General features: G+C 37.7%; 1 protein-coding gene and 1 pseudogene across 1 annotated transcript; one reads left to right on the forward strand and one right to left on the reverse strand.

The window, feature by feature from the left end:
• The first annotated feature begins 3,926 nt into the window (after positions 1–3,926).
• On the forward strand, positions 3,927–5,687 carry LOC121536429. Its single transcript, XM_041843688.2, has 3 exons — positions 3,927–4,796; positions 5,042–5,260; positions 5,355–5,687. The coding sequence occupies exons 1-3, from the start codon at positions 4,438–4,440 to the stop codon at positions 5,560–5,562; spliced, it is 786 nt and encodes a 261-aa protein (XP_041699622.2). The 5' UTR covers positions 3,927–4,437; the 3' UTR covers positions 5,563–5,687.
• On the reverse strand, positions 5,686–11,917 carry LOC121536431 (annotated as a pseudogene).
• Positions 11,918–25,316: the final 13,399 nt, after the last annotated feature.

Here is a 25,316-nt window from a genome sequence, read left to right on the forward strand (position 1 = left end):
CACAGAAAACACATCACTCCTCCATTTTAGCCCTGTCAAACAAAGACACAGAAAACACATCACTCCTCCATTTTAGCCCTGTCAAACAAAGACACAGAAAACACATCACTCCTCCATTTTAGCCCTGTCAAACAAAGACACAGAAAACACATCACTCCTCCATTTTAGCCCTGTCAAACAAAGACACAGAAAACACATCACTCCTCCATTTTAGCCCTGTCAAACAAAGACACAGAAAACACATCACTCCTCCATTTTAGCCCTGTCAAACAAAGACACAGAAAACACATCACTCCTCCATTTTAGCCCTGTCAAACAAAGACACAGAAAACACATCACTCCTCCATTTTAGCCCTGTCAAACAAAGACACAGAAAACACATCACTCCTCCATTTTAGCCCTGTCAAACAAAGACACAGAAAACACATCACTCCTCCATTTTAGCCCTGTCAAACAAAGACACAGAAAACACATCACTCCTCCATTTTAGCCCTGTCAAACAAAAACACATCAAACAATGACTTTCCTGAGTTTGTTGTGGGGACAAGGTCAAGCTTTGCTAATGGGGACACGCACTGTAGAAGGGGGAGAGCAGGGAGAAAGAAGAAGTGTATGGGGAGATGTAGCACAAAGATGAGAAGTGAAAAAAATGAAATAAGCTCTCATAGTCTCACTGCAGAATTAAACGTTTATCATCGTTCTCCAAACATCACATGTAGAAGTTGCTCCAAACGTCAACTTTTAAAGTGTTTTGGTTCTCTTGCTGCTCTGTATCGTTCCATTTCTCCAAACGTCATATTTAGAGGTCAAGGGTTAAGTTTAGACATTCATTTTGAATGGGTAAGGTAAGGGTTAAGGTTTTGGGATAGGGTTAAACATTATGTTTAGACATTCATTCTGAATGGGTAAGGTAAGTGTCAAGGTTTGGGATAGGGTTAAAACATTATGTTTAGACACTCATTCTTAATGGGAAGGACGGTAAGGCTTAATGTTTTTGATAGGAAAAAAATAATAAAAAATTAAAGAAACTGTGTCCACGACTGGGATTGAACACGCATCCACCATGTTCTAGTAAAACCTAATCCTATTTGATTGTATTAGTGCTCACTGTTGCCCCTAGTGGCCAGTTTTGATGGAATTTCCCGACATCCCTAGGAGGTCAATCTTTAACGACCTGGCCTAAAAAAAATAATAAATGGATTGCTCGTCTGGACGGGCGATCAAAAAACATGTGACAGTTTTGGGGTGAGGGAAACAGCCGCAGGACAGACATTGAGAGTTCAGGAGAGGGGCAGTTTGGCAAAGCTTGGTACCCTTCTGTCCAAACCTATGAGCAGTCACCATCCTCATCTTCGGCATCAGCATCATCATTACTGAACTCCAGATGAACCCAGATTAAACGGTTATTTTCACTCGGAGGCTGGAAGGTTTCTCAGGGATATTTTAGGATTGAACAGAAACAGAGAAGGTGAATCTGCGGCCAAATCACTTCACTCTTATTTTAACATGCAAACGAGTTACACAGCAGAACATGTAGAAACTGTCACAATTTATTAATAGTATTTTTATTAGTATTAGTATTATTATCATTATTATTATTATTAGTGTTATTATCATTATTATTAATAATTATAATATTATTATTATCATTATTATTATTATAGTTAATATTATCATTATTATTTATAATAGTGTTACTATTATTATTATCATTATTATTATTATTATTATTATTATTATTATTATTATTATTATTATTATATTATTATTATTATTATTATCATTATCATTTATAATTATATGATTATCGTTATTATTATTATTATTATTATTATTATTATTATTATTATTATTATTATTGTTATTCATATTATTATCATTGTTATTATTAATAATACATTATTATTTTTATTATTATTATTATTATTATCAGTATTATTATTATATAGTCAAACAAGTATTTACTATGGGGAATAATTAAAGATACATTATATAGGCATACCATTACTTAAGTCATATACCTACATTTATTACTTTCAAGTAGGTTTATAATAACTCCACTTAATGAACCATTTATAATGGCTCAGTAAATATTTTATTCATCATTTAATACAGATTCCTTCATTCATTCATTAAATGTTTCATATAGGTCCTTATAAACCATTTACTAATCATTAGTTACGTCTTTTTGCATGACCTCATCTAAAGTGTGTGATATTTCTACTGTATAAATACTTTATAAATGTTTTGAGTGAACAGTGTAATTTCTCATGAAAAGATGGTCATGCCATTGGTAGACATTCCAGCAGTACCTGATGCCCCTTAAGGTCTCAAAATGACCTAGAACAACATATCAATGGTTAAAGAATAAGCACACAACACAGGATGCTAAAGGATATATATTGAACATTTTATTCACAAAAACTGTTGCAAAACAACTGTTGCAAGCACATGGGGAACAGTTTAAAATTTTTTGTTAATGTTGTCAACCTCACGAACGCAAACTAATCCTAATGTAGCCTACACACAACGGACCGGACAGTTTTTCTCTAGTGGATTTTTATTCCTTATGGGACCACCCATACGTAAAAATGTATGCACACATGACTGTAAGTCGCTTTGGATAAAAGCGTCTGCTAAGTGGCATATTATTATTATTATTATTATTATTATTATTATTATTATTATTATTATTATTATTATTATTATTATTTTTTTATTATTATTATTTGCAGGTAGAAATATTACATGTATAACCTTTAAATGATTCCAATGCTTCAGTCTTTTAACCGCAGACTATTTTCACACCTTTTCGCACCTTTACTGAGCCTTTAACTATTTATATGTAATGGGATAGTTAAGTTAAATAAAGTATTCAGATACAGTGGGGAGAACATGTACTTGTTTTACTTGTTCTCCCCACTGTATGTCTTTACTTACCTCGTAAGCAGTCTACGGACCGCTGTAAGGAGCTACTGCAATCCAAACTTTGGTTTTCGTAGAAAAGTCACTGCCAAGAAACGCTTATGTTAACATTCTCTGATTAAAAACGTTATTTTAATGAGCAATATTACAATAGTGTGACTGTTTTGGAATAAAATGTTCAATATATTTTCTTAACCTTTTACTGAAATCAGGGTCACACGGAGTGTTTCTTGGTAGTCTTAAACAAATCTACTTTGAAACAAGAGTATTTCACCTCACACACATGGTTATGGGCTTAAAAAAATAGGACACCTGTACCATGTCAGATAAAGAGATTAAATGCATTCAAGTTTAAGTTTGCATCCCAATATTACACTTTATATACATCACAGAAGAATGTACTTATTAATTATTATGAATAAAATTAATAATATTCCACCCATGAGGCCACTAGTTCATTTGACTGCAGGAACGGGCTACATTTCCTTTGTAGGGAAGAGTGGAGTAAGTTGAGCCACCCTTGTTTCTAGCAAACCATAAACAAAATCTATAATTTGACAAAATATTTTGGAAGAGGTCATCATTTCATGGAGTCTGTGAAGGAATAAACTACATGGAAAAAGTGGTATACCAGTTAGGTCCCAGAAAATGTATTTTCACAAAGTCAAATTAATTTATTGTTAGAGATTTCATGATGATTGTATCTAAACCAAAGTAGATTGTTCTATACATCAGTTGGGGTCTCTATAAGCTTCAATATGAGGTCCTAAACCTAGCATGAAAGTGCATCCTTGAAGCTGGCCATGCGGTGTTGAGGTGAAGGTTGAGCCAATGGTACGGTGGCTGGGAAGTGCAAAGCAACATTACAAAGAATGAAACACTTTTACAAAGCTCGAGACAAATTTACATTTTGGAAAACAAATTTACATTTTGGAAAACACATTTACATTTTGGAAAACAAATTTACATTTTAGAAAACAAATTTACATTTTAGAAAACAAATTTACATTTTAGAAAACAAATTAACAAGACGCAAAACACTTTTACCAGTCCCGAAACAAATTTACAAATGACAGATTCGTCACGGAAAGGGAATGTACCATATACCGGAAGTGACACGGAAGTGATGAGTGTGGTCTTTTCGTGTTGTTTATGGTGACCGCCCGAACATGGACTGCGGCCGAGGGATGTTTTGCTCGTTTTGTGGCAAACACATGAACAGCTTAACGCGGTTTTGCTTTACGTGTGGTCGGTGTTTGGAGTTTTTAAAGGACGCGGACCAGACGGAAACACCAGACATACTGCATCATTGCGTTCAATATTTTAACGAGGGTCACTCGTACGCTGTAATCGTGGACATGATGTCAAGTCTACACGGTGTAAACATCAGCTTGAGGACTCTTAAAAGTAAACTGAACGAAGCCGGGTTGTACCGCAGAAAGGATTATTCCTCGCCAAAAGCCGTGAGTAACGCCATCAGATTTGAACTTCGTGGACCTGGACAACTACTCAATGGGACCTAACTATATGTGGCACGCAGATGGTTATGACAAACTTAATCCATTCGGTTTGGCCATTTCGGGATGCATAGAGAGATTTTCACGTAAAGTATTGTGGCTTCAATGTGGACCAACAAATAATAACCCAACAGTGATTGCTCACTATTTCATGTCATGTGTGCGAAACCTCGGTATCATCCCCATGAGACTGAGGACTGATTGCGGCACTGAGAACGGCATAATGGCTGCAATTCAATGTACCCTACGCCACCATCACAGTGACTACTACTCTGGAGCGTCCAGCCACATGTACGGCTCATCTATAAATAACCAGCGTATTGAGTCCTGGTGGTCTATATTTAGAAAGGGAAGGTGAGTTGTCTTCATAAAGGGTCATTGCATCTTTTGGTCATTCGATTTTCTTCTCAGGAACGATTAATGAAAAACGAGCACAATAATTATCAATACAAATTTGTAAAGCAAATCCTGCCCGTCAGGAAAAGTAGCTGTTCCTGAAAAGAAAATCGAATGACCAAAAGATGCACAGACCATATATTTCATTATAACTAACCTTTATTATTTATAGTATAACTAAACATTTGTATCCATTTCTATAGGTCTCAGTTCTGGATGGAGTTATTTGCCGACCTTAGAGATGCCGGATACTTCAACGGGAGTCATGAGCATCAATGCCTATTGAGATATTGCTTTGGTGATGTTATTCAGAAGGACTTGGATGAGTGTGTGAGACTGTGGAACAGCCACAGGATTTGCCCTTCCAGAACAGCAGCATGTCCAGGAGGAGTGCCCAATGAACTCTACTACTTACCACACAGGTGATACATTGGTGATAATAAACAGATAAAAGCATTAATGTAACGTTTTAGCTTAAATGAAAATAAATGCAATTATGTATTCTATTTAACATAGGTTTGGCTCCAGAGACTGCGGATTTCAAAGTCAACAAGCTGAACTGGATGCCCTTCCTGAGGCTAGCCTGTCAATGACTCCTTGTGGGGACCCAAACATGCAGGAGTACTTGGACTTTGCCATGGAACACAATCAGTTACAGAAGCCAGACAACTGGGAGTCTGCATCCGAACTGTACATGAAACTAAAAGAAATGGCTCAGCTATGAAATTATCAAAAAGGGAGGGTTTTTTGTAGTGGTGGAATACTGCTGTCTGTCTGAACACAATATTTATGAATCTGTCACCCAAAGCTTAATTGTTTTTAAGTGTGAAGTAAATTAATCAAAAAATAGTAATCAGTATTTATTACACTTTTGTAGTATTGAGAGTAATGGATCTAAAACATTTTCAAAATGTTTACTGTGAGAAAAGAACATGCTCACATACCGTAACATTATAAAAACAACTTTGGCAACTGCACTTTAAAAGTGCACCTTTAATAGGGTTGGGCATCAAGAACCAATTCCTACTTGGAATAGTTTAAAAAATTACGATTCCATCGGAATTGTTTCTTTATTGGAATCGTTTTGGAGGATTGGGTTTCAAATCTGATCATGGGTTCCAAATTTAACATGCGCAAGTTTTGGTTTCTGTAGCGGCCAGGTGCTTGTTGTGTTGCAGCCATGGAGCACAGTAAGCAGTGCTCTAGTGTGGCTTTATTTTACATTGAAAAAGCCCCGTCAAACTGCAACCCACCTTTGAATCAAAATAAAACTTTCCTCTTATTTGTGAAATAAGCATGTGACCACTCAAAGAATCGGAATCGAGAATCGATAAGAACCGGAATCAAAAGGAAGAATTGGAATCAGAATCGTTAAAATCTAAATGATGCCCAACCCTAACCTTTAACAACAACAACTTTTTCAGAGTCTTAACTCTAGGGGTCATCCATCATATAGCTTAGAAACAGCCGAATCCTGGACTATTTTGAATTCCAAAGTCCATTTGTGACTTAAACAAAGTGTATGAGTCTAGGAGTGGTAATCTCAAGGAGTTTGAACATGTATTTGCCATTGGGAACGCAGAGTCCTCCAGGAACTCTATTTGAGGCAGTGGTTCCAAGCCAGATGGGGGAAGTGAAGACAGCCCAGTAGCAAACATCAAAACATCTTCCACAGACACAGCAGCCTGGCCTTCTGCAAAGAAAAACAATTCAGATACATCACTGCCATGTGTTTTCTTAACTAGTTATAAAAAACAAACTAACAAACCTTCACAATCAATGAGATAGTCTGCCCAGTAGGCCATGGTTTGACTTTCTTTAAGTCTTCGATTACTCCCCAAAGGACTGAGGTCAGGTTTGAAAAGTCTCTCAAGCTCAAAAGCAGTGAGTCGCCTTTAAGAGTGGCACATGACAGGGGCCAGCAAAGTAGGGTGTTGCTGTAGTGCAGTCAAAAACTCCAGGGTTGAAAGACCATCTCTGAATCTACAGAGTGAACACAAACATTGTTTCACTGCTGTGTAGTGCCAATTGAATTTAAAATTATCTAAAGAAAACTATTAAATATTCTCTTCTCTACAATTACTATCCACCTTAACATTGTTGAAAATTGATTTCAAAAACCCTATTTTTGCATTGCACATTAAACGTTAATTGTTACAAACTGTAAGTATAACACACAGAAACAAAAGACTGGAATGACACAGACGGATGGGTGGCTTGAGCACTCACACGATGCCTTCAGAAAGTCTACACACCCATTGCACTTTTTCACAACTTTGTTTCGTTATAGATTCAATTTAAAATAGTAATATTAATATTTTTCCTCATCAGCCTACACACAATACATCGTAATGACAAAGCAAAAACAAGTTTTTAGAAATTGTAGCAAATTTAATAAAAATTAAAAACTGGAATATCACATTCGCACAAGTTAATTAACCATTTTCTCAGTACACTGTTGAAGCACCTTTGGAAGTAATTCCAGCCTGGATTCCTTGTGTATGAAGCTACAGGCTTTACACACAACATCACCACACTCTTTATATCTGATTTTCAGGGACATTTACAAGAGATACTAAAACCTCTCTGCATGTCAGGATCTCTATGAGAACTGAGGGCAGAAATAGATCCATATGTAAATGACACTGCTACAGTATGGAGCAGGTGGTTGGATAAACAGCAGCAAGTCATCAAGGGTTTGATGGGTAAAGTGAGCCTCAAACCATCACTCTGCTGCCAGATGTGCAGCAGAGGTGGATGGATCACTTTAAGGGGTAACTGGACTGATTTTCCTCTATGGAAGAGTTATTCAGGAGGAGAAACCTAAGATCTAATTTCTGTTTTTGCTTTGTCATTATGATGTATTGTGTGTGGATTGATGAGGAAAAGGATTTAAATATATTTTAAATTGAATCTATAAAGGTGTGCAGACTTAATGAAGGCATTGTAGTTTGACACAGAATGAAGTGACATCACATATCCGTTGAAATACACTAAGGTACAAATTCTGATTAAGGACAAATTGATAACAGATATACATACTTGCATAAACCAAAGATGGGGACCATGAGGCATTTCAAACAAAAAATTCATACATAAATAAATAAAAATCTCATCACTACAAATATCATCTTACCTGTCAATTACAGATGAGTTGCGGTCAATGGTATACCATTGGAGGTAGTCTGACACGATTTCTTTATTTTCTTCCACAGTAGCCACATGTCTCAGACAACCTGCTGTCTGTAACATTGTGCTGTGTCTCATCATACATTCTTGCAGAGCATCCAATGAAGCAGCATTCTCAATCTGAAAGACATGAAAATGGGCAAAAACACCCCAGTCAATAACTGTATGCACTGTATCTCCTTGCCTATTTTTTTAATAACGTACATAGCAAGGTGTAATCTTACACTATCAAAAACTAATAAATTAATTAAATATATTCCGCACGTGATATAGGAAGTAAACATTGTCTCAAAAACACTGCAGTAAGTATGAAAAACTCTGCCCTACCATACCCTTATGCTATTCTCACCTCTTGCAAAGCTTTCCCTATTTCTTCATCAGTTATTAAATTATTTGCTGCTTTGAATGAAGGCTGGCCTGCAAGATAATGTACAAGATCTTCTGACAGGAAATGGGGTCCTGGACCTCCATGCACAACTGACACAGCAATCATCTTTCCTGCCAAGTAGTATTCATCCTCCCTAACAGCTGTGAATGAATTCATATTGCAAAATTAAAACAATGCATTACTGTATATACTGTAATATGCAAGCATATGTCATGTGATATATCTGGTCAATGAGCATTAACCAACCATTAGTAGCCTATAGTACACATCCAACCAATATGCATACCCTTTGCATTGTAGACCAAGAACCGATGTCCTTCTGGTCCATCAAAAATGGGCCGGTCTTTTAGGTGTTTCATCAGTAGAGTTAAAAACTCTCGTCTTGGACCACCAGTGTCAATTCCCTCTTCCAGAACACCAGTATCATCAGTAAATTTCACCAGCATGTCACAGGTTTCAGAATATGTTGTACGCTTGAAACCTCTGACTGCCCCATCCCAAACATTATCCCTTGAGATGTTAAACCGGCTGACTTTTTTATGATCAATAGGAAGAGACAGGTTTGCTACGATGTCAGGTAATGCAATGTCCGTCTCCTCCCTGTAATGACAAAAAAGTTAATTCATTTGTGGATATTCCAGATATACAAGAACTATTGTACAGTGAAAAAACTGGAGTGCTATAGTCAAAAGCATATTACATTGCTGTGTGTTGGAAATTCTTCACATTGACAGCAACCGGCTCTTCGTCCTCCTGCTCAACATTTGGTGAATACAGGTCTGTGTATTTACTGTTGGGGAAATTGCCATTTCCATGTTAAAACATCTTACAAACAAAAATGTCTTCCCCATGTAATCAGTTCAATACATTTAAATTATGTCAGTCATTATCTTTTCTTTTTTTTTACTTACCTGTAGCAAGAAAATTTTTTCTGGATTTGCTTCCGGTGGATCCAGATCCTCAGCATCAGATATTACTATCTGAAAAAAAGATTAAAATGTCTGAAACAACAACACTGAAAGCAAGAAATGTCATGCTGCCACACTCTGCCTTATTACCTGTCCAGGCTGAATTGTTGATTGTCCTGGTGCATCTCTGAAACATGATAAAACATATTAAAATGATTAGCTCCATGATAAAGGCTATAATGTAGCTTTGAGTAGCATGTAGTAGTAGAGGGAACAGAAAGATGTAAAAAAAAAAAGATTATTTTGAGAACATGTGGATAGGAGCGCTTCCTGGACTCAAATCTGAGTTAGTTTGAGTTTCTTTTTTAATGGAAAAGGTATAAAATAAAAGAAAGCTCAAACTACTATTTTTTAACTATTAAAATGCTTGTATTGCAAGTGGCCAAGCCATACAGAACCAATTTAAAAGAACTTTAATGCGTTTTTGCATCTAGCCTTCGATCAGCGAGTCAAACAGATGAAATGAGAGACAATGGGTATTTTCTAGTGTCCAAGGTGTTCTGGGCTAGAGTAGGTGTTGTAGACATCTTAAAACCAGTAGGTGTCCTTCAGGCCTACAATAGTCAAATCATGTAAACATTATGTATATGGATGTGTCCCATGTTTCCTATTGGTGGATTACCACTAGAAAAAACCCAGTGTCTCTCATTACATCTATTTGACTCCCTGACAAAGGCTAGATGCCGAAACGTGTTGGAGTTCTTTAAGTTGGTTCTGGATGACCGTGCCACTTCAGTAAAGGCCTATAGTACCTATGCAGGATCGACAGTGATGTGGGACATATGAATGGACAGTGGATACCCCCACTTCATTCTCACGTGTTTTTTTTTAATGGTTTGGTTAATTTTTGTTTATTCAACTGCAAGAGCAACTGTATTTCAGTGGGTTTATTCTGTAAAGCTCTGCTCACACAGGCAGCTGTGGGTCCTTTAGGTAGGGAGCGAGGGGGCACCGCAGTCAGTTACAGAAACAGCTGATAGCATGTAGCAACGTTGAGCTTATGTGCAGCAATATAAATGTATGTATAATGTGTATGTGAATAAGTAGTGAAATATCTGCTAGTAGTTTTATCAGTTTTGTGAGTTAAATAAAAAAAAAAGGTGAAATTGCACTTTACCTGGTAGTGAAAGCACTGTAGCCCAACAAAATATGAATGATTATTGCACGTGTGAAAATTCCTTTGTGTCCAAGTGTGCAACACCTACCTTTCATCGTCCAGCTTGTGTTTGGGAGTACTTTGATTTTGTGGTTCAAAAACCTGAGAGGAAACGGATAAAATGATCAACAACTTTTAACAGGTTCCATTATTTTTCCATTACCACATACAGTATATATCAATGCTGAATGGTTGTCTGTGTTACTGTTTAATAGTTACTGCAAAATAATCAAAACAAGCCTTTTTCCACTAAAATATTGACCAGGACATTGATTTTATGCTTAAAATCCAATGTACATCTAATTAATAAATTATATGAAAATGAATAAATACAAACATACATAAACATTTTAAAAAAGAGAAATAACTGATGTACCAAAGTGTCAGCACGATTGAGTTCAGCTGTGCTCCTTGTTGTGATGACAATTTCAGAATCAGAGTCTGAGGTATCATCCACTGAAAAAGATAATTCAAACAACCTTTATCTATCCTCCAGCAGAGTATCTAAATATGTAAAAATATTGAATCATGAGATCCACTAACCTCTTTTATAGTGTTTTTCTAGGCAAATGAAAAAAGTGATCCTGGACTATGCCTTTCCTATTTCCTTTTTATATTCTGCCAATTTGAATGGCCTTTCTGACCCAGGCACATGAACCACCTCTGAGCAGTCTGGATACAAAAGGACATAAGGTCCTTCGTGCATGTCCTTGTTAAATGTTGTCATTTTCTGGACAGCTTGTTTCAGTAGATCAGGTGCTGCTACCTCTGGGTCTGTAAATAACTGTAGTGTTTTCCCTCTTAGAGGTTTTAAATCAGTTCCACTTGGCACCATCAATCCTACGTTTATCTAGTAAAATAACAAAGATATAATTAATGTATACATAGGTAAAATAAATATACACAAACACACAAATACATATAGAGCATTGCAAAATTGTATAGGACGGTCAGTACACCTTACCTGGACGTGTTCTTTCTTTAGGCCTATATCTTCCTTTTGGCCCATAGTTAAAAGACTGTCGTTCTTTTGATTTCGAGCTTCTGTACTCCATGAACTGTTTGTATGATGGGCATGGTTGTTCTGCAGAAATGGACAGAGTTCCGAAACAGAAAGTTAGAAGCCGCTCAAAAAATCATTAGAGTTACTGTCCTTAGCTAGCGTTTTGGTTTTGCTAAACTTACTTTGCATAGCACTGTCCGGCTGTCGAGACGTCCCCTGTGTTTCCAATGTTTCCGTCTTGTCCGCGTCCTTTAAAAACTCCAAACACCGACCACACGTAAAGCAAAACCGCGTTAAGCTGTTCATGTGTTTGCCACAAAACGGGCAAAACATCCCTCGGCCGCAGTCCATGTTCTGGCGGTCACCATAAACTTATTTGACGTCATAAACTCCACAACAACAATACGAAAAGACCACGCTCATCACTTCCGTGTCACTTCCGGTATATGGTACATTCCCTTTCCGTGACGAATCTGTCATTTGTAAATTTGTTTCGGGACTGGTAAAAGTGTTTTGCGTCTTGTTAATTTGTTTTCTAAAATGTAAATTTGTTTTATAAAATGTTAATTTGTTTTATAAAATGTTAATTTGTTTTATAAAATGTAAATTTGTTTTCCAAAATGTAAATTTGTTTTCCAAAATGTAAATTTGTCTCGAGCTTTGTAAAAGTGTTTCATTCTTTGTAATGTTGCTTTGCACTTCCCGGCCACCGTACAATGGCCATGGGGTGTTGAGGTGAAGGTTGAGCCAATGGCCATGGGGTAAGTTGAGGTGAAGGTTGAGCCAATGGCCATGGGGTGTTGAGGTGAAAGTTGAGCCAATGGCCGTGGGGTAAGTTGATGTAAGTGTTTTTAATTTCCAGGTGTAAAGGTATTATTGGATATAAAGTAACAGAAGCTTAAAATGATTAAAAGACGAAAAGTGATTGTGATAATGTCGAATTGTGTTTGGGAAATAAAGATAGACATGGTTTTAAAAAGTAGTGGTATTATTTAATTCAGTGCAGAAATGTGTAGGTGGCTTAATTTACCCTGTCCTGCCGCTCAACTTACCTCATACCTGGGGTAAGTTGTGCAAAGGGATAACTTTTTTGGGACAAGCTATGTTTTCAAAACTGTAATGTTCACATGAATTCTGATTATTTCCAGGGATACACAAATCCTGAAATATATATAGATATCTTTGTTAGAAAGAATACTATACTCCCCTTGACAGAGTGATGCTGTATGTAAAACATTGCTAAATTTACCCCACTCTCCTCTATTGTGTGCTTATTTTTCTAGGTCATTTTGAGACCTTAAGGAGCATCAGGTACTGCTAGAATGCCCGCCATTTTGTGAAAAATTACACATCAATCAAAACATTTATAAAGTATTGATGAAGTTTGAATAGCCAACAGTTAAGATGTGGTCATGCAAAAATAATTAACTTATGATTAGAAAATGGTTTTTAAGGACCTATATAAAATATTTTATGAATGGCTTTATGAATCATTATTAAATACTTTAAATGTTGTTCATAAATGTGTTAATAACTAGGTTGCTAACATTTACAAATGTGGGAGTAATGATGAATAATTTATGAATAAACTATTTACTAATCAATTGTTTAGTTTTGGTAAAATGCTACCTTTAAAAAATACATTTATTTCTAAATAATTGAAAATTACAGCATAAATAAGATATATATATATATATATTTTCTTTGTTACTTTTTACACTAGTATTATAGCTAGTTTTCTTCTTATACATACGTAAATAAACAAATATATATTTTTTACAGTATTCCTTTGGAATGCATGAAAAAGTAGTCCTATAACGTTTTCGCAAAACAGTAATGTAAGAATACAAATACACTTCAGACCAGCTCGAACCTAAAGAGTATCAGGTGACTGAGGGACTTGAAAATCCCAAAAACATTCCTTACCCCAGGACACTTCAACTGGTGACTATCATTCCTTACTCCGGGACACTTCAACTGGTGACTATCATTCCTTACTCCGGGATACTTCAACTGGTGACTATCATTCCTTACTCCGGGACACTTCAACTGGTGACTATCATTCCTTACTCCAGGATACTTCAACTGGTGACTATCATTCCTTACTCCGGGACACTTCAACTGGTGACTATCATTCCTTACTCCAGGATACTTCAACTGGTGACTATCATTCCTTTCTCCAGGATACTTCAACTGGTGACTATCTGGGAGAATAAAGAAAAAGGAGCACTCTGTTTTATTAACAAGACAAACAAACAGTGTAATGACTTTCATCAGAGCCTTGGGTAAGAAAAGGCACCTATATAGCCTCTCAAGGGAAAACATGCCTACTTTATATTACATCTATTAAAAATTTAAATAAATTGGCCAAACATGTCAGTTGTGTGCAGTTGAATTGATAAGGCTGCAGTACAAGAGTTAGAATTAAAGAAGTATTCACAGTGAAAACTTTTTTTTTTTAAATTCTAACTCTTGTACTGCAGCCTTATCAATTCAAATGCACACAACTGACATGTTGGCCTACTGCCCAAGAATATCAGCAATATTATTATATCTTTAAAATGGCCTACAACTTTTGCTGGTTAGCAATGCTACTAACGCAGCATATATTCCCTCTCACACGTCTCATTTTTTAAAAGTTACTAGCTCTTTCTACTTTCGGCGTGCCATTTAGAACCCAGTCCTGTTGATAGATTGGCCAAAGTGAAAGGACACGGAAAAACAAAAAAACGTGATACATATTCTTAATGTATTCCATATCTCACATTTCCATGCTTTGGCTGGAAATCCCAGACCTCATCACATCACCCTAATCGCATAATTGCACACAATTGACATCACGTTCGCAGTTGGTACACAGTTAAGACTTTAGAGGAAAACGAGCACGACCAGAGCTATCTAATTTATTTCCCCTCTGGTCACCGAACCCCGGCGACGAGAAATACCAGAGATATGATGAGATGAAATTAGAAATCTTGAAGAGCGATTAATTCATTCTCACACATGGGGGGGCAACGGTGGTAATAATGACAGCAGGGGGTCCGTTAATCTCCAAAATATGGACCCCGTGCCTGAGCCAATGGGAGGGCCAGATCTGCCTGGTAACTAAAGATACAAGGAGTTCATGTGGAGTTCATCATGGTGGCTGTGGTGTTGGCGATGGCGACATCGATGGCGGTGGAAGGTTCAACGCTGATGCCCCACTTTCATCTGAACTCAGAACGCGGTCACTGTAGCCTTATTAAAGCAGCAATGTCTAAATGACGGGGTGGCAGTGATGAGTTTGAGTTGATCAAACATAATCTTTTACGTTTTATTTACTAGTTTTTGCTTATTTTACATTGATGAGTAAATGATGTGAGGAAGTGGTGTAACCCCTCAGTCTTACAAGAGAAGTTCTCTCAGCTATTCTAAATTAAGATGTTTTATTTTAACTACACATTTACTTATATTTCATTTTTTTCCCCTGTATTGCGTTGTAGATATTTCATTATTTTGTTTCAATTCATGAATACAAACATGTGCTAAATTTGACTGTCTTTCTGTACACAGTCATTTGCACAGCCTACAGTATATCATCCATGTTCCACTGCCTTTTTCAAACTGATCATTTGAATGTTCTGTACCATAGTGGATTAATCCAGTGTACCATAGTGGATTAATCTAGTGTACCATAGTGGATTAATCCAGTGTACCATAGTGGATTAATCTAGTGTACCATAGTGGATTAATCTAGTGTACCATAGTGGATTAATCTAGTGTACCATAGTGGATTAATCTAGTGTACCATAGTGGATTAATCTAGTGTACCATAGTGGATTAATCTAGTGTACCATAGTGGATTAATCTAGTGTACCATAGTGGATTAATCTAGTGTACCATAGTGGATTAATCTAGTGTACCATAGTGGATTAATCTAGTGTACCATAGTGGATTAATCCAGTGTACCATAGTGGATTAATCTAGTGTACCATAGTGGATTAATCCAGTGTACCATAGTGGATTAATCTAGTGTACCATAGTGGATTAATCTAGTGTACCATAGTGGATTAATCTAGTGTACCATAGTGGATTAATCTAGTGTACCATAGTGGATTAATCTAGTGTACCATAGTGGATTAATCTAGTGTACCATAGTGGATTAATCTAGTGTACCATAGTGGATTAATCCAGTGTACCATAGTGGATTAATCTAGTGTACCATAGTGGATTAATTTAGTGTACCATAGTGGATTAATCTAGTGTACCATAGTGGATTAATCCAGTGTACCATAGTGGATTAATCTAGTGTACCATAGTGGATTGATCTAGTGTGCCATAGTGGATTAATCTAGTGTGCCATAGTGGATTAATATAGCATACCGTAGCGGATTAATCTAGTGTACCATAAACACATGGATTAATCTAGTGTATCATAAACACATGAATTAATCTGCACCTGCCCCGACTGTGTCTTTTGGCACAGCCCAACTCAAAATGTATCAAGATTTACATCCAGGGCCGGATTAAAAAATCATAGGCCCCGGACTGTATTTTGAAATCTGCAGAAGGCAAACTGACAGCCTCAACCAACCGTATAAATATAATTGAGAGATGGCAGTTACCATTCAAGTCAGAACTGCCATCCAATGCTAGTGTACCCATGAGTTTAACAGTCAAATTCACAGTGTAAGAGGTTACAAAACCCTTCTATGGATTATATGTCTATAGCCACAATGCAACAAGCTGTAGCCTGTATTTGGCGCACATGCTGCCCAAACTGCGGGCCTTCCCTACAGTAGGCATATCGGTAACTGCCAAAATAAAGGAAACACTTGAGGAAACAAGGGGTACAAAGTATCCATTATGGTGTGGGGGGGATTCCTGTTTTAGGTCCACCTGTAGAATCTATGCCAAGGAGCATTGAAGCTGTTCTGGCAGCTCGTGGTGGCACAACACCCTTTTAAGACACTTTATGTTAGTGTTTCCTTAATTTTGGCAGATACCTGTATGTGCTTGTGATAACATTTTATCCAGTTATTTTTTATAAAATATTGATCCTCTGGTTGGAAAATATATATATATATATATATAATAAAAAAACTAAACCATTTTAGTATTTTATTTTTTTGCCTCTTGGGCCCAGCCCCTGACTCACACAATTGACCAGTCACATTTATATATTATGCAGTAATTTTTTTTATTTTTTATTAATCAGTTACCCAATCAAGGCAGGGCCCCCCCCAGTTACCAAAGTGGGCCCCCTACCTCCTCTCCTCCCCCATCTGATGATTAGCAGAGTGGCAACAGGCAGCAGCAGGCTGTCTACGCTCATTGAGAGCGGGCTCCTGAGTCTTCCTGTGGTTGGCAGTTGCAGTGAACAAAATATATACTACATATATACAGAATATATTTCCCTCATATTTTTTTTTCTTTCTCTTCTTTTGGTTGTCGCCACTTGGGCCCCCTACAGGCCTGGACCCAGGGGCTTAAGCCCCGGTAAGCCCCTGCTTTTCATCCAGATACAGTAAATTTGTTTGGTCATTTAGCAGACGCTCTTATCCAGAGCGACTTTCAGGAGCAATTAGGGTTAAGTACCTTGCTCAAGGGCACATCGACAGATGGCTCAGGGATTAGAACCAACGACCTTTCGGTTACTGGCACATCTCTCTTAACCACTAAGCTACCTGCCGCCCCATGTGAGGTTGTTGCTCAGTATACTCGCCTCTGTGACTGATTTCTCGTCACAGGAACTCTCGACCTCACACATGCTCCAAACAAGACACGTGTCATGCAACTGTGTGAGAACTGTATTTGATCGCTCCTCGTCGTCCCCCGATCTCCTCTGATTAGAATGATAATACCTTGGAGACCACGGGCCCCGCCTCCAAACCTCGCCCTCTAAGCTTGCCGTGAACCTTTCACCCCGCCATCATATCACAGAGAACCAGGGATTGGAATTAAATAAATATAATAGAAAAGGGTTTAGGTCTACACAGTTCCTTTAGGTCAGATGAAGGAAAGTCATTAGTCTAATATTACAGTGCCAGAAACACTTCATGTCAAACAGGCAATCTACTCGAATGCCAAGGCTGACACATTGATTTACGATGAAAGCAACAACAAAATAAATCCCTTCCAACATAAATAACGTAATTAATACAAACATCCAGAGTAAATTACAGCCTCAATTGTCTCTGGGAGGCCATGCATATGATATGGAAATCATTTGGTTTTGATTAGGGCGCTGGGTTGTTCAAGATAGCGTTGAATGCTTCAGTGGCTGAACTACATACAGCTCAATCAAGGGCCTGCGTGATATTTCAATAACGATCCGCTGGGATTGATTAACCCCCCATTCTTTTCATCATAAACACCCTCGTGATATCTCTAACAGGAGGCAGAAGAGCTGACAAATAACCAAGCTGCTACAGTGAGTGAATTAAGTATTTGATCCCCTGCTGATTTTGTACGTTTGTCCACTGACAAAGAAATGACCAGTCTATAATTTTAATGGCAGGTTTATTTGAACAGTGAGAGACAGAATAACAACAACAAATATCCAGAAAAACGCATTTAAAAAATGTTCTAAATTGATTTGCATTTTAGATGAGGGAAATAAGTATCTGACCCCCTCTCAATCAGAAAGATTTCTGGCTCCCAGGTGTCTTTTATACAGGTAACGAGCTGAGATTAGGAGCACACTCTTAAAGGGAGTGCTCCTAATCTCAGTTTGTTACCTGTATAAAAGACACCTGTCCGCAGAAGCAATAAATCAATCAGATTCCAAACTCTCCACCATGGCCAAGACCAAAGAGCTCTCCAAGGATGTCAGGGACAAGATTGTAGACCTACACAAGGCTGGAATGGGCTACAAGACCATCGCCAAGCAGCTTAGTGAGAAGGTGACAACAGTTGGCCCGATTGTTCGCAAATGGAAGAAACACAAAAGGTCTGTCAATCTCCCTCGGCCTGGGGCTCCATGCAAGATCTCACCTCATGGAGTTACAATGATCATGAGAATAGTGAGGAATCAGCCCAGAACTACACGGGAGGATCTTGTCAATGATCTCAAGGCAGCTGGGACCATAGTCACCAAGAAAACAAATGGTAACACACTACGCCGTGAAGGACTGAAATCCTGCAGCACCCGCAAGGTCCCCCTGCTCAAGAAAGCACATATACAGGCCCGTCTGAAGTTTTGCCAATGAACATCTGAATGATTCAGAGGAGAACTGGGTGAAAGTGTTGTGGTCAGATGAGACCAAAATCGAGTTCTTAGGCATCAACTCAACTCGCCGTGTTTGGAGGAGGAGGAGTGCTGCTGAAGGTTCGAGTTGCCAAACGTCAGCCTCGAAACCTTAATGACTTGGAGAAGATCTGCAAAGAGGAGTGGGACAAAATCCCTCCTGAGATGTGTGTAAACCGGGTGGCCAACTACAAGAAACGTCTGACCTCTGTGATTGCCAACAAGGGCTTTGCCACCAAGTACTAAGTCATGTTTTGCAGAGGGGTCAAATACTTATTTCCCTCATTAAAATGCAAATCAATTGATAACATTTTTGACATGCGTTTTTCTGGATTTTTTGTTGTTGTTATTCTGTCTCTCACTGTTAAAAGAAATCTACCATTAAAATTATAGACTGATCATGTCTTTGTCAGTGGGCAAACGTACAAAATCAGCAGGGGATCAAATACTTAATTCCCTCACTGTATGTAGGTTAGCTTTTTTTTAAAGCGCTTTACGAAATAAATAAATAAACTGTTTGGAGAGGTGAGTGCTCGGTCAGCTAGTCTGCACATCGCATGGAGTTGTGTCACATCTGAGGGCAGTCACTAGGCCGTTACTGATCTAATGTGGAGCGACTCATACAAACCCAGTGTCAAACACTGCTAGCTGAACCCCACGTACACAGAAACAGGCTCACAGTATATTCCAATGGATACTGTTGATAATTAATAGATTTTTAATTAATGTGGAAAAGTTTAAATGCATATTTGTTTCCTGCTAATAATGACATAAATGCTTTGAATCCTGGATATTTTGGGGCATATGATCCAGACATTTGATTTGATTTAAATGAGTGAACAAATGCTGATATAAAATCAAATCCAAATGTATCGAGATGGATTCAACCCTTCAACACTTCAACGCAAAAAACTGATTACAGCTAATGAAAAAAAGCATCTTGTTTAAAATTGACAAAATTTCAAAGAACTAATTGTAATGTAGACTTTCTGCTATATATGAACGTTAACATGTTTTGAGAAAGAGAAAACATGTCCTAGATATTACCCTACGGACCTGCAAAACGGCATTTCTAGATGTCACCTCGTTAAAGATGATCATGCTCAATGCCCCCCTGCCATATTTGTCATATTTGACATCTGACACTCACTAGGGGGCGAGGAACACGGAAGGTGGTGACGGTTTACACCAGTTGATATTTTCTCCTCTGTAAGGTTTGTGTTTCAGTAAAAGTTATTCTAAAGCGTGAAGTCTCCTTCACACAGGAAGTAGAACAACACCAGGGGGGGCAAAATGTCAGAAAATAGCACTCTACTGCAATGTGGTCATGTAGACATGATGGGGAAAGAGCAGAGTGACTCTCTCTCTGTCTGAGAACGTTGCCTGAAAATGTGACAGTACATCGCCACGGCAACCTGGCAGGTGTTTGTACCCACAGGTCTGTGGTCCACTCACTGTCGTTCATATCCCTGTGTGCCAGATTCTATGGAATAGTACACTCGCACTGTGATTTTCGGTGTGTTTGGGTGTTTTCATTTCACAGAGTGACCTCCGCGTGACCCAGCCACGCTCACCCAGGGATACACATAAATTACACGGCCACTAAAAGTGGAAAATATTAAATATGATGTCTCTGGACTTTTTTTTTTTTTTTTTTTTCAATATGTTCGTCTTCACCTTGAAAATGAACTACAAAAGAGAAAAGTTTGATGCAGGTAAATGCAAGTGCAAATAATTTCTCTGCAAAATATTTGGGTTTCTATCGCTGTCTTTACCACCAGAGTCTGGTCAAGGGTGGTAAAAGTCGATACAAGTTTGAACACGTTTCTAATATTTATAAGAGCATGTTTTTATTTCGGTCTGTTTCCTAAGCTTCTGCAATTACTTCTGACCCCTGTTTTAGCGTTATAATCAACACACATCAGTGGAGAACAACGACACTGAGCACTTACAGAAATGTCATATTGTCAGCCACTAAAATCAAGACCGCAACTGTTAAGACATGCACTTTGTCCTACGAAATGTGCAACTACTCATTTGGTTTTCATTACATACGTTCCAGTAGAAAGTAAAGAGGTAATACGTCATTGTGAGGATACATAGACATTCTACAGACCACAAAAAATATTAGCATTGCTGAATAATTAAGAAAGAGGGATAGCTTGTATCTGGTCCTCATCTTAGTATTTTAGTTCAGTGGTCCTCTGTAGCTCAGCTGGTAGAGCACGGCGCTTGTAACACCAAGGTAGTGGGTTCGATCCCCGGGACCACCCATACAAAAAAATAATTATGCACGCATGACTGTAAGTCGCTTTGGATAAAATCATCTGCTTAATGGCATATTATAAAAAGCTTTTTATATATGTATGATATTGCATTCATATAACGCTTTTTCTGAACTAAGATACTAAGATTCATCACGAGGACCAGAGAAAAGCTATTCATATGAACACTGATTGTACTCTGTTTGGTGGTTGTTCAACTAAATCATACAAGCTGAAAATAATAACATCTGATTCCTAATTTATTCCTAAATGAATATGCGTAAAACCTGGAATTTTCAGAAAATCTAACGTTGATCCCATTTCGGCACATGGATCTCAAGCTAGGATTTGGCCGTGTTTTTTTTCTTCCGAAAAAATAATTATGAATGCAAAGTGCAGTGATATAACATTTTAATAGTTTAAACAAATAATTACATATAGTTAAAAAGCAAAGTATAACATTATCGGATTTCTATTTCTACCTAAAAATTCATAGTAATTAATTAAAAATGTATAGTACAGTGTATATTCATTCCAGATGTTGTATGGTTCAACTCCTGATACATTAGTCATTCATCCTATTCTCCTTTAATTGAATCAATTCCATATTTTGAAGAAATTACTAGTTCGTATTTTATAGCCTACTAGAAATGTACAGATCACTTTTGTAAACTGTACGTTTTTTGCTTATTGTACAATACACAATAATTTATTGCAAATGTGAGCCATACCAGAGTATAGTAAAATACAACAACATATACAACCAAAGAGAATAAGCATGCCAGTGACTAAATAATTGTATAATTATCAATAACATTTGTAGAAACAGTCTTACTTACGGTTCTATAAAAAAAATAAAAAAAAATCTATTTTTCTTTTCTGAATACATTTCTAAACCTGCAACCTCTATGAGAATGGTCTATATAAGGTCATCTGATGAACTATACAATTTAACATTTACTATGATGAAAAACATCCCATCATTCACAGGACAGTATTGACAGAGGAATAGCGACAATGTTATTTTTCATAAATTATGGAATTAGAAAACTATTATTGTTTCGTAATTATATCTGCATAAAAGGGTAGCATTATTCATTGGAAAATGAATGCCAAGTATATGTATCAATAATACATATGGGAATAACAGTCAAAAATCAATGTGTCTTCTTCCTGTTACAATGATATGTTTACATCATATTATTTACATTTTGATAGTATAGTTGATTTATATATTTGTACGTGTTTTATTTATTTTATATAAACACAAATTGTTTGCATGCATATCAATATATGCAAGAATGCAAGCATCTAAAGATGTTATATATATATATTTTTTAAATGATGATCATCATACTCAACCCATATTTTCTAAATGAATTGCAGAGTAATGGGATTAATACATGTTTAACTTGTGACAATCTTCCAAAGTCTGTGGGAAATAATGACTTATATAAGTTAAAGTGACACAACAGTGATACAACACATGGGAAGAGTGTGTTTCAACTGTCCCCGCATTCACATTTTGCTGATATCTGAGATTATGTTCCATATAGTGATAGCATCTACACTCTGGCTATACACGCAGTCTGCTGAAGTCTTACAGGGACCAGAACATAGTTCCGCCCTGCTGAAGTCTTACAGGGACCAGAACATGTAGCTCAGCTGGTAGCTCAGCTGGTAGAGCACGGCGCTTGTAACGCCAAGGTAGTGGGTTCGATCCCCGGGACCACCCATACACAAAAATGTATGCACGCATGACTGTAAGTCGCTTTGGATAAAAGCGTCTGCTAAATGGCATATTATTATTATTATTATTATAGTTCCACCTTGCTGAAGTCTTACAGGGGCCAGAACATAGTTCCACCCTGCTGAAGTCTCACAGGAACCAGAACATAGTTCCACCCTGCTGAAGTCTGACAGGGGCCAGAACATAGTTCCACCCTGCTGAAGTCTGACAGGGGCCAGAAAACAGTTCCACCCTGATGAAGTCTGACAGGGACCAGAACATAGTTCCACCCTGCTGAAGTCTTACAGGGACCAGAACATAGTTCCACCCTGCTGTAGTCTTACAGGGACCAGAACATAGTTCCACCCTGCTGTGGTCTTACAGGGACCAGAACATAGTTCCACCCTGCTGTGGTCTTACAGGGACCAGAATATAGTTCCACCCTGCTGAAGTCTTACAGGGGCCACAACACAGTTCCACGGTTCGAGCAGCCGGTCCCACCTGAGGCATGGATTCTACCCCAGCTTCACCCCGTTACATAAAAGGACGGGACACAGCACTCTATGGGGCGAACAGACATGAGACCTTGTTACTGCATGTCCAGATAGATTGATAAAGAGAGAGAGAGAGAGAGAGAGAGAGAGAGAGAGAGAGAGAGAGAGAGAGAGAGAGAGAGAGAGAGAGAGAGAGAGAGAGAGAGAGCGAGAGAGAGAGAGAAATACCATCCATATTTATATTTATTTATTTTCCCTTTTGTACTTTAACTATTTGCACATTGTTACAGCACTGTATATATACATAATATGACATTTGAAATGTCTTTATTCCTTTGGAACTTCTGAGTGTAATGTTTACTGTTAATATTTATTGTTTATTTCACTTTTGGTTACTATCTACTTCACTTGCTTTGGCAATGTTAACATACGTTTCCCATGCCAATAAAGCCCTTAAATTGAATTAAAATTGAGAGAGAGAGAGAGAGAGAGAGAGAGAGAGAGAGAGAGAGAGAGAGAGAGAGAGAGAGAGAGAGAGAGAGAGAGAGAGAGAGAGAGAGAGAGAGAGAGAGAGAGAGAGAGAGAGAGAGAGAGAGAGAGAGTATCCTACACCCTGGTAATTATGGCCCACTGCTCAACGACCATTTCAATAACTCAGGGACATATTGACCTACTTACGGCCTGATTGTACTTAGTGAAATAGTGTTTCATTTTCACTATATTGTCCTGTATGAACAGTATGTGTGTAAGTCTGCGTACGTGTTATAAGTATGTGTAGCAGAGACCCGATAGGAAACAGTGGCGCTCCTATTTTCCAGGTATATAAAACGGCCCTTGTGAAACGCAATAGATACACTGCAATCATAAAGGCATTGCTGTAATTTGTGATAATTGCTGCCTGGACTATTCAGAGTGCCCCACCAGTTCACATACACTCATATTCAATTACTGTATGTACAGGGGACAAAAACCCTGCTGTAACAGAGACGATTGACTGCTCAGGGTTTCACCTTTGACCCTGTATTTGATCAGTCTCATCCTGCAGGAAGGCAGTTTGGTTTGTGGGAGAATCCACATGACTGACTGATGACTAGGGATGCCTTACCCTGAGGGGTCAGGAGAAAGTTGGAATCCCTCATTTACTTTGATCAATTCCATATTGTACTGTTTCATATTACATTTAGAGTAAGTCAAATAGTAAAGAAATGTACTAAAGTAGTCAAATGTTTGAGGCAAAATGTATAATATGGTGCTGTACAGATGTAAATGTTTTAATTATTATTATTATTATTAATATTTGTATTGTTTTATCATTGACACATTAGTATAGCTTGTATTGCATAACTGTAATATTTTATGATATGTTATTTGTTACACGTTACTAAAATATTATTGATGTTTATTTTATTTTTCATTCATGGTCATCATGTCATCACAGGGCACCATTGAAAAAGTGACCCTGGTCTCAATCGGGATTCTCTGTACAAATAAAAAAACAACATGAAAATGTAGATGGTGAACGGTGAACGGTGAACGGTGAACGGTGAACGGTGAACGGTGAACGGTGAACGGTTCTGAGAGGACTGAGTGGCGTGGCGTGATTATGAAGTGGCCACAGGAGAAACAATGCAGATAAAATTAGATGGATTCCTACGCAACTTTTCAGTGGGGAAAATAGGTCAGCCAGTGATAATGGGGATGAACTTTTGAACTGTGTAAAAGTGGCTCTATTGTTCCAACATTGGCCAGACAGCACCCGTCCTTTTCAATGAATTGATGTATCACATATATAAGGTTATTTAATTGATGTTGATGATGTTGTTTTATAATGTTATTTCTCGGAAAGCATGGGAGGTGGATACAGTATGGATCCCGGTGAGTAGAAACAGAGTTTGAGGATTAAAAGTGTCATTTGGTCTAAAATTTATCACAGTAAGAACTGAATTTACAGTACAATTGATATGCGATGCTTTGTATCCGACGCACAACATTTTATTGCCAAGGCCCCGGACTAATGCAAATAGTACGAGTCCATCAGACATAATATTTTAACGAATAT

This window comes from Coregonus clupeaformis, chromosome 23, assembly GCF_020615455.1.
Source record: "Coregonus clupeaformis isolate EN_2021a chromosome 23, ASM2061545v1, whole genome shotgun sequence".
NCBI lineage: Eukaryota > Metazoa > Chordata > Actinopteri > Salmoniformes > Salmonidae > Coregonus > Coregonus clupeaformis.

Excerpts from the sequence above, each read along its gene's own strand:
- LOC121536429 (XM_041843688.2), top strand. The coding sequence starts at position 4,438 with ATGGGACCTAACTATATGTGGCACGCAGATGGTTATGACAAACTTAAT. Across the intron at positions 4,797-5,041 it reads TCTATATTTAGAAAGGGAAG|GTCTCAGTTCTGGATGGAGT; the intron begins GTGAGTTGTCTT and ends CCATTTCTATAG. Across the intron at positions 5,261-5,354 it reads CTCTACTACTTACCACACAG|GTTTGGCTCCAGAGACTGCG; the intron begins GTGATACATTGG and ends TATTTAACATAG.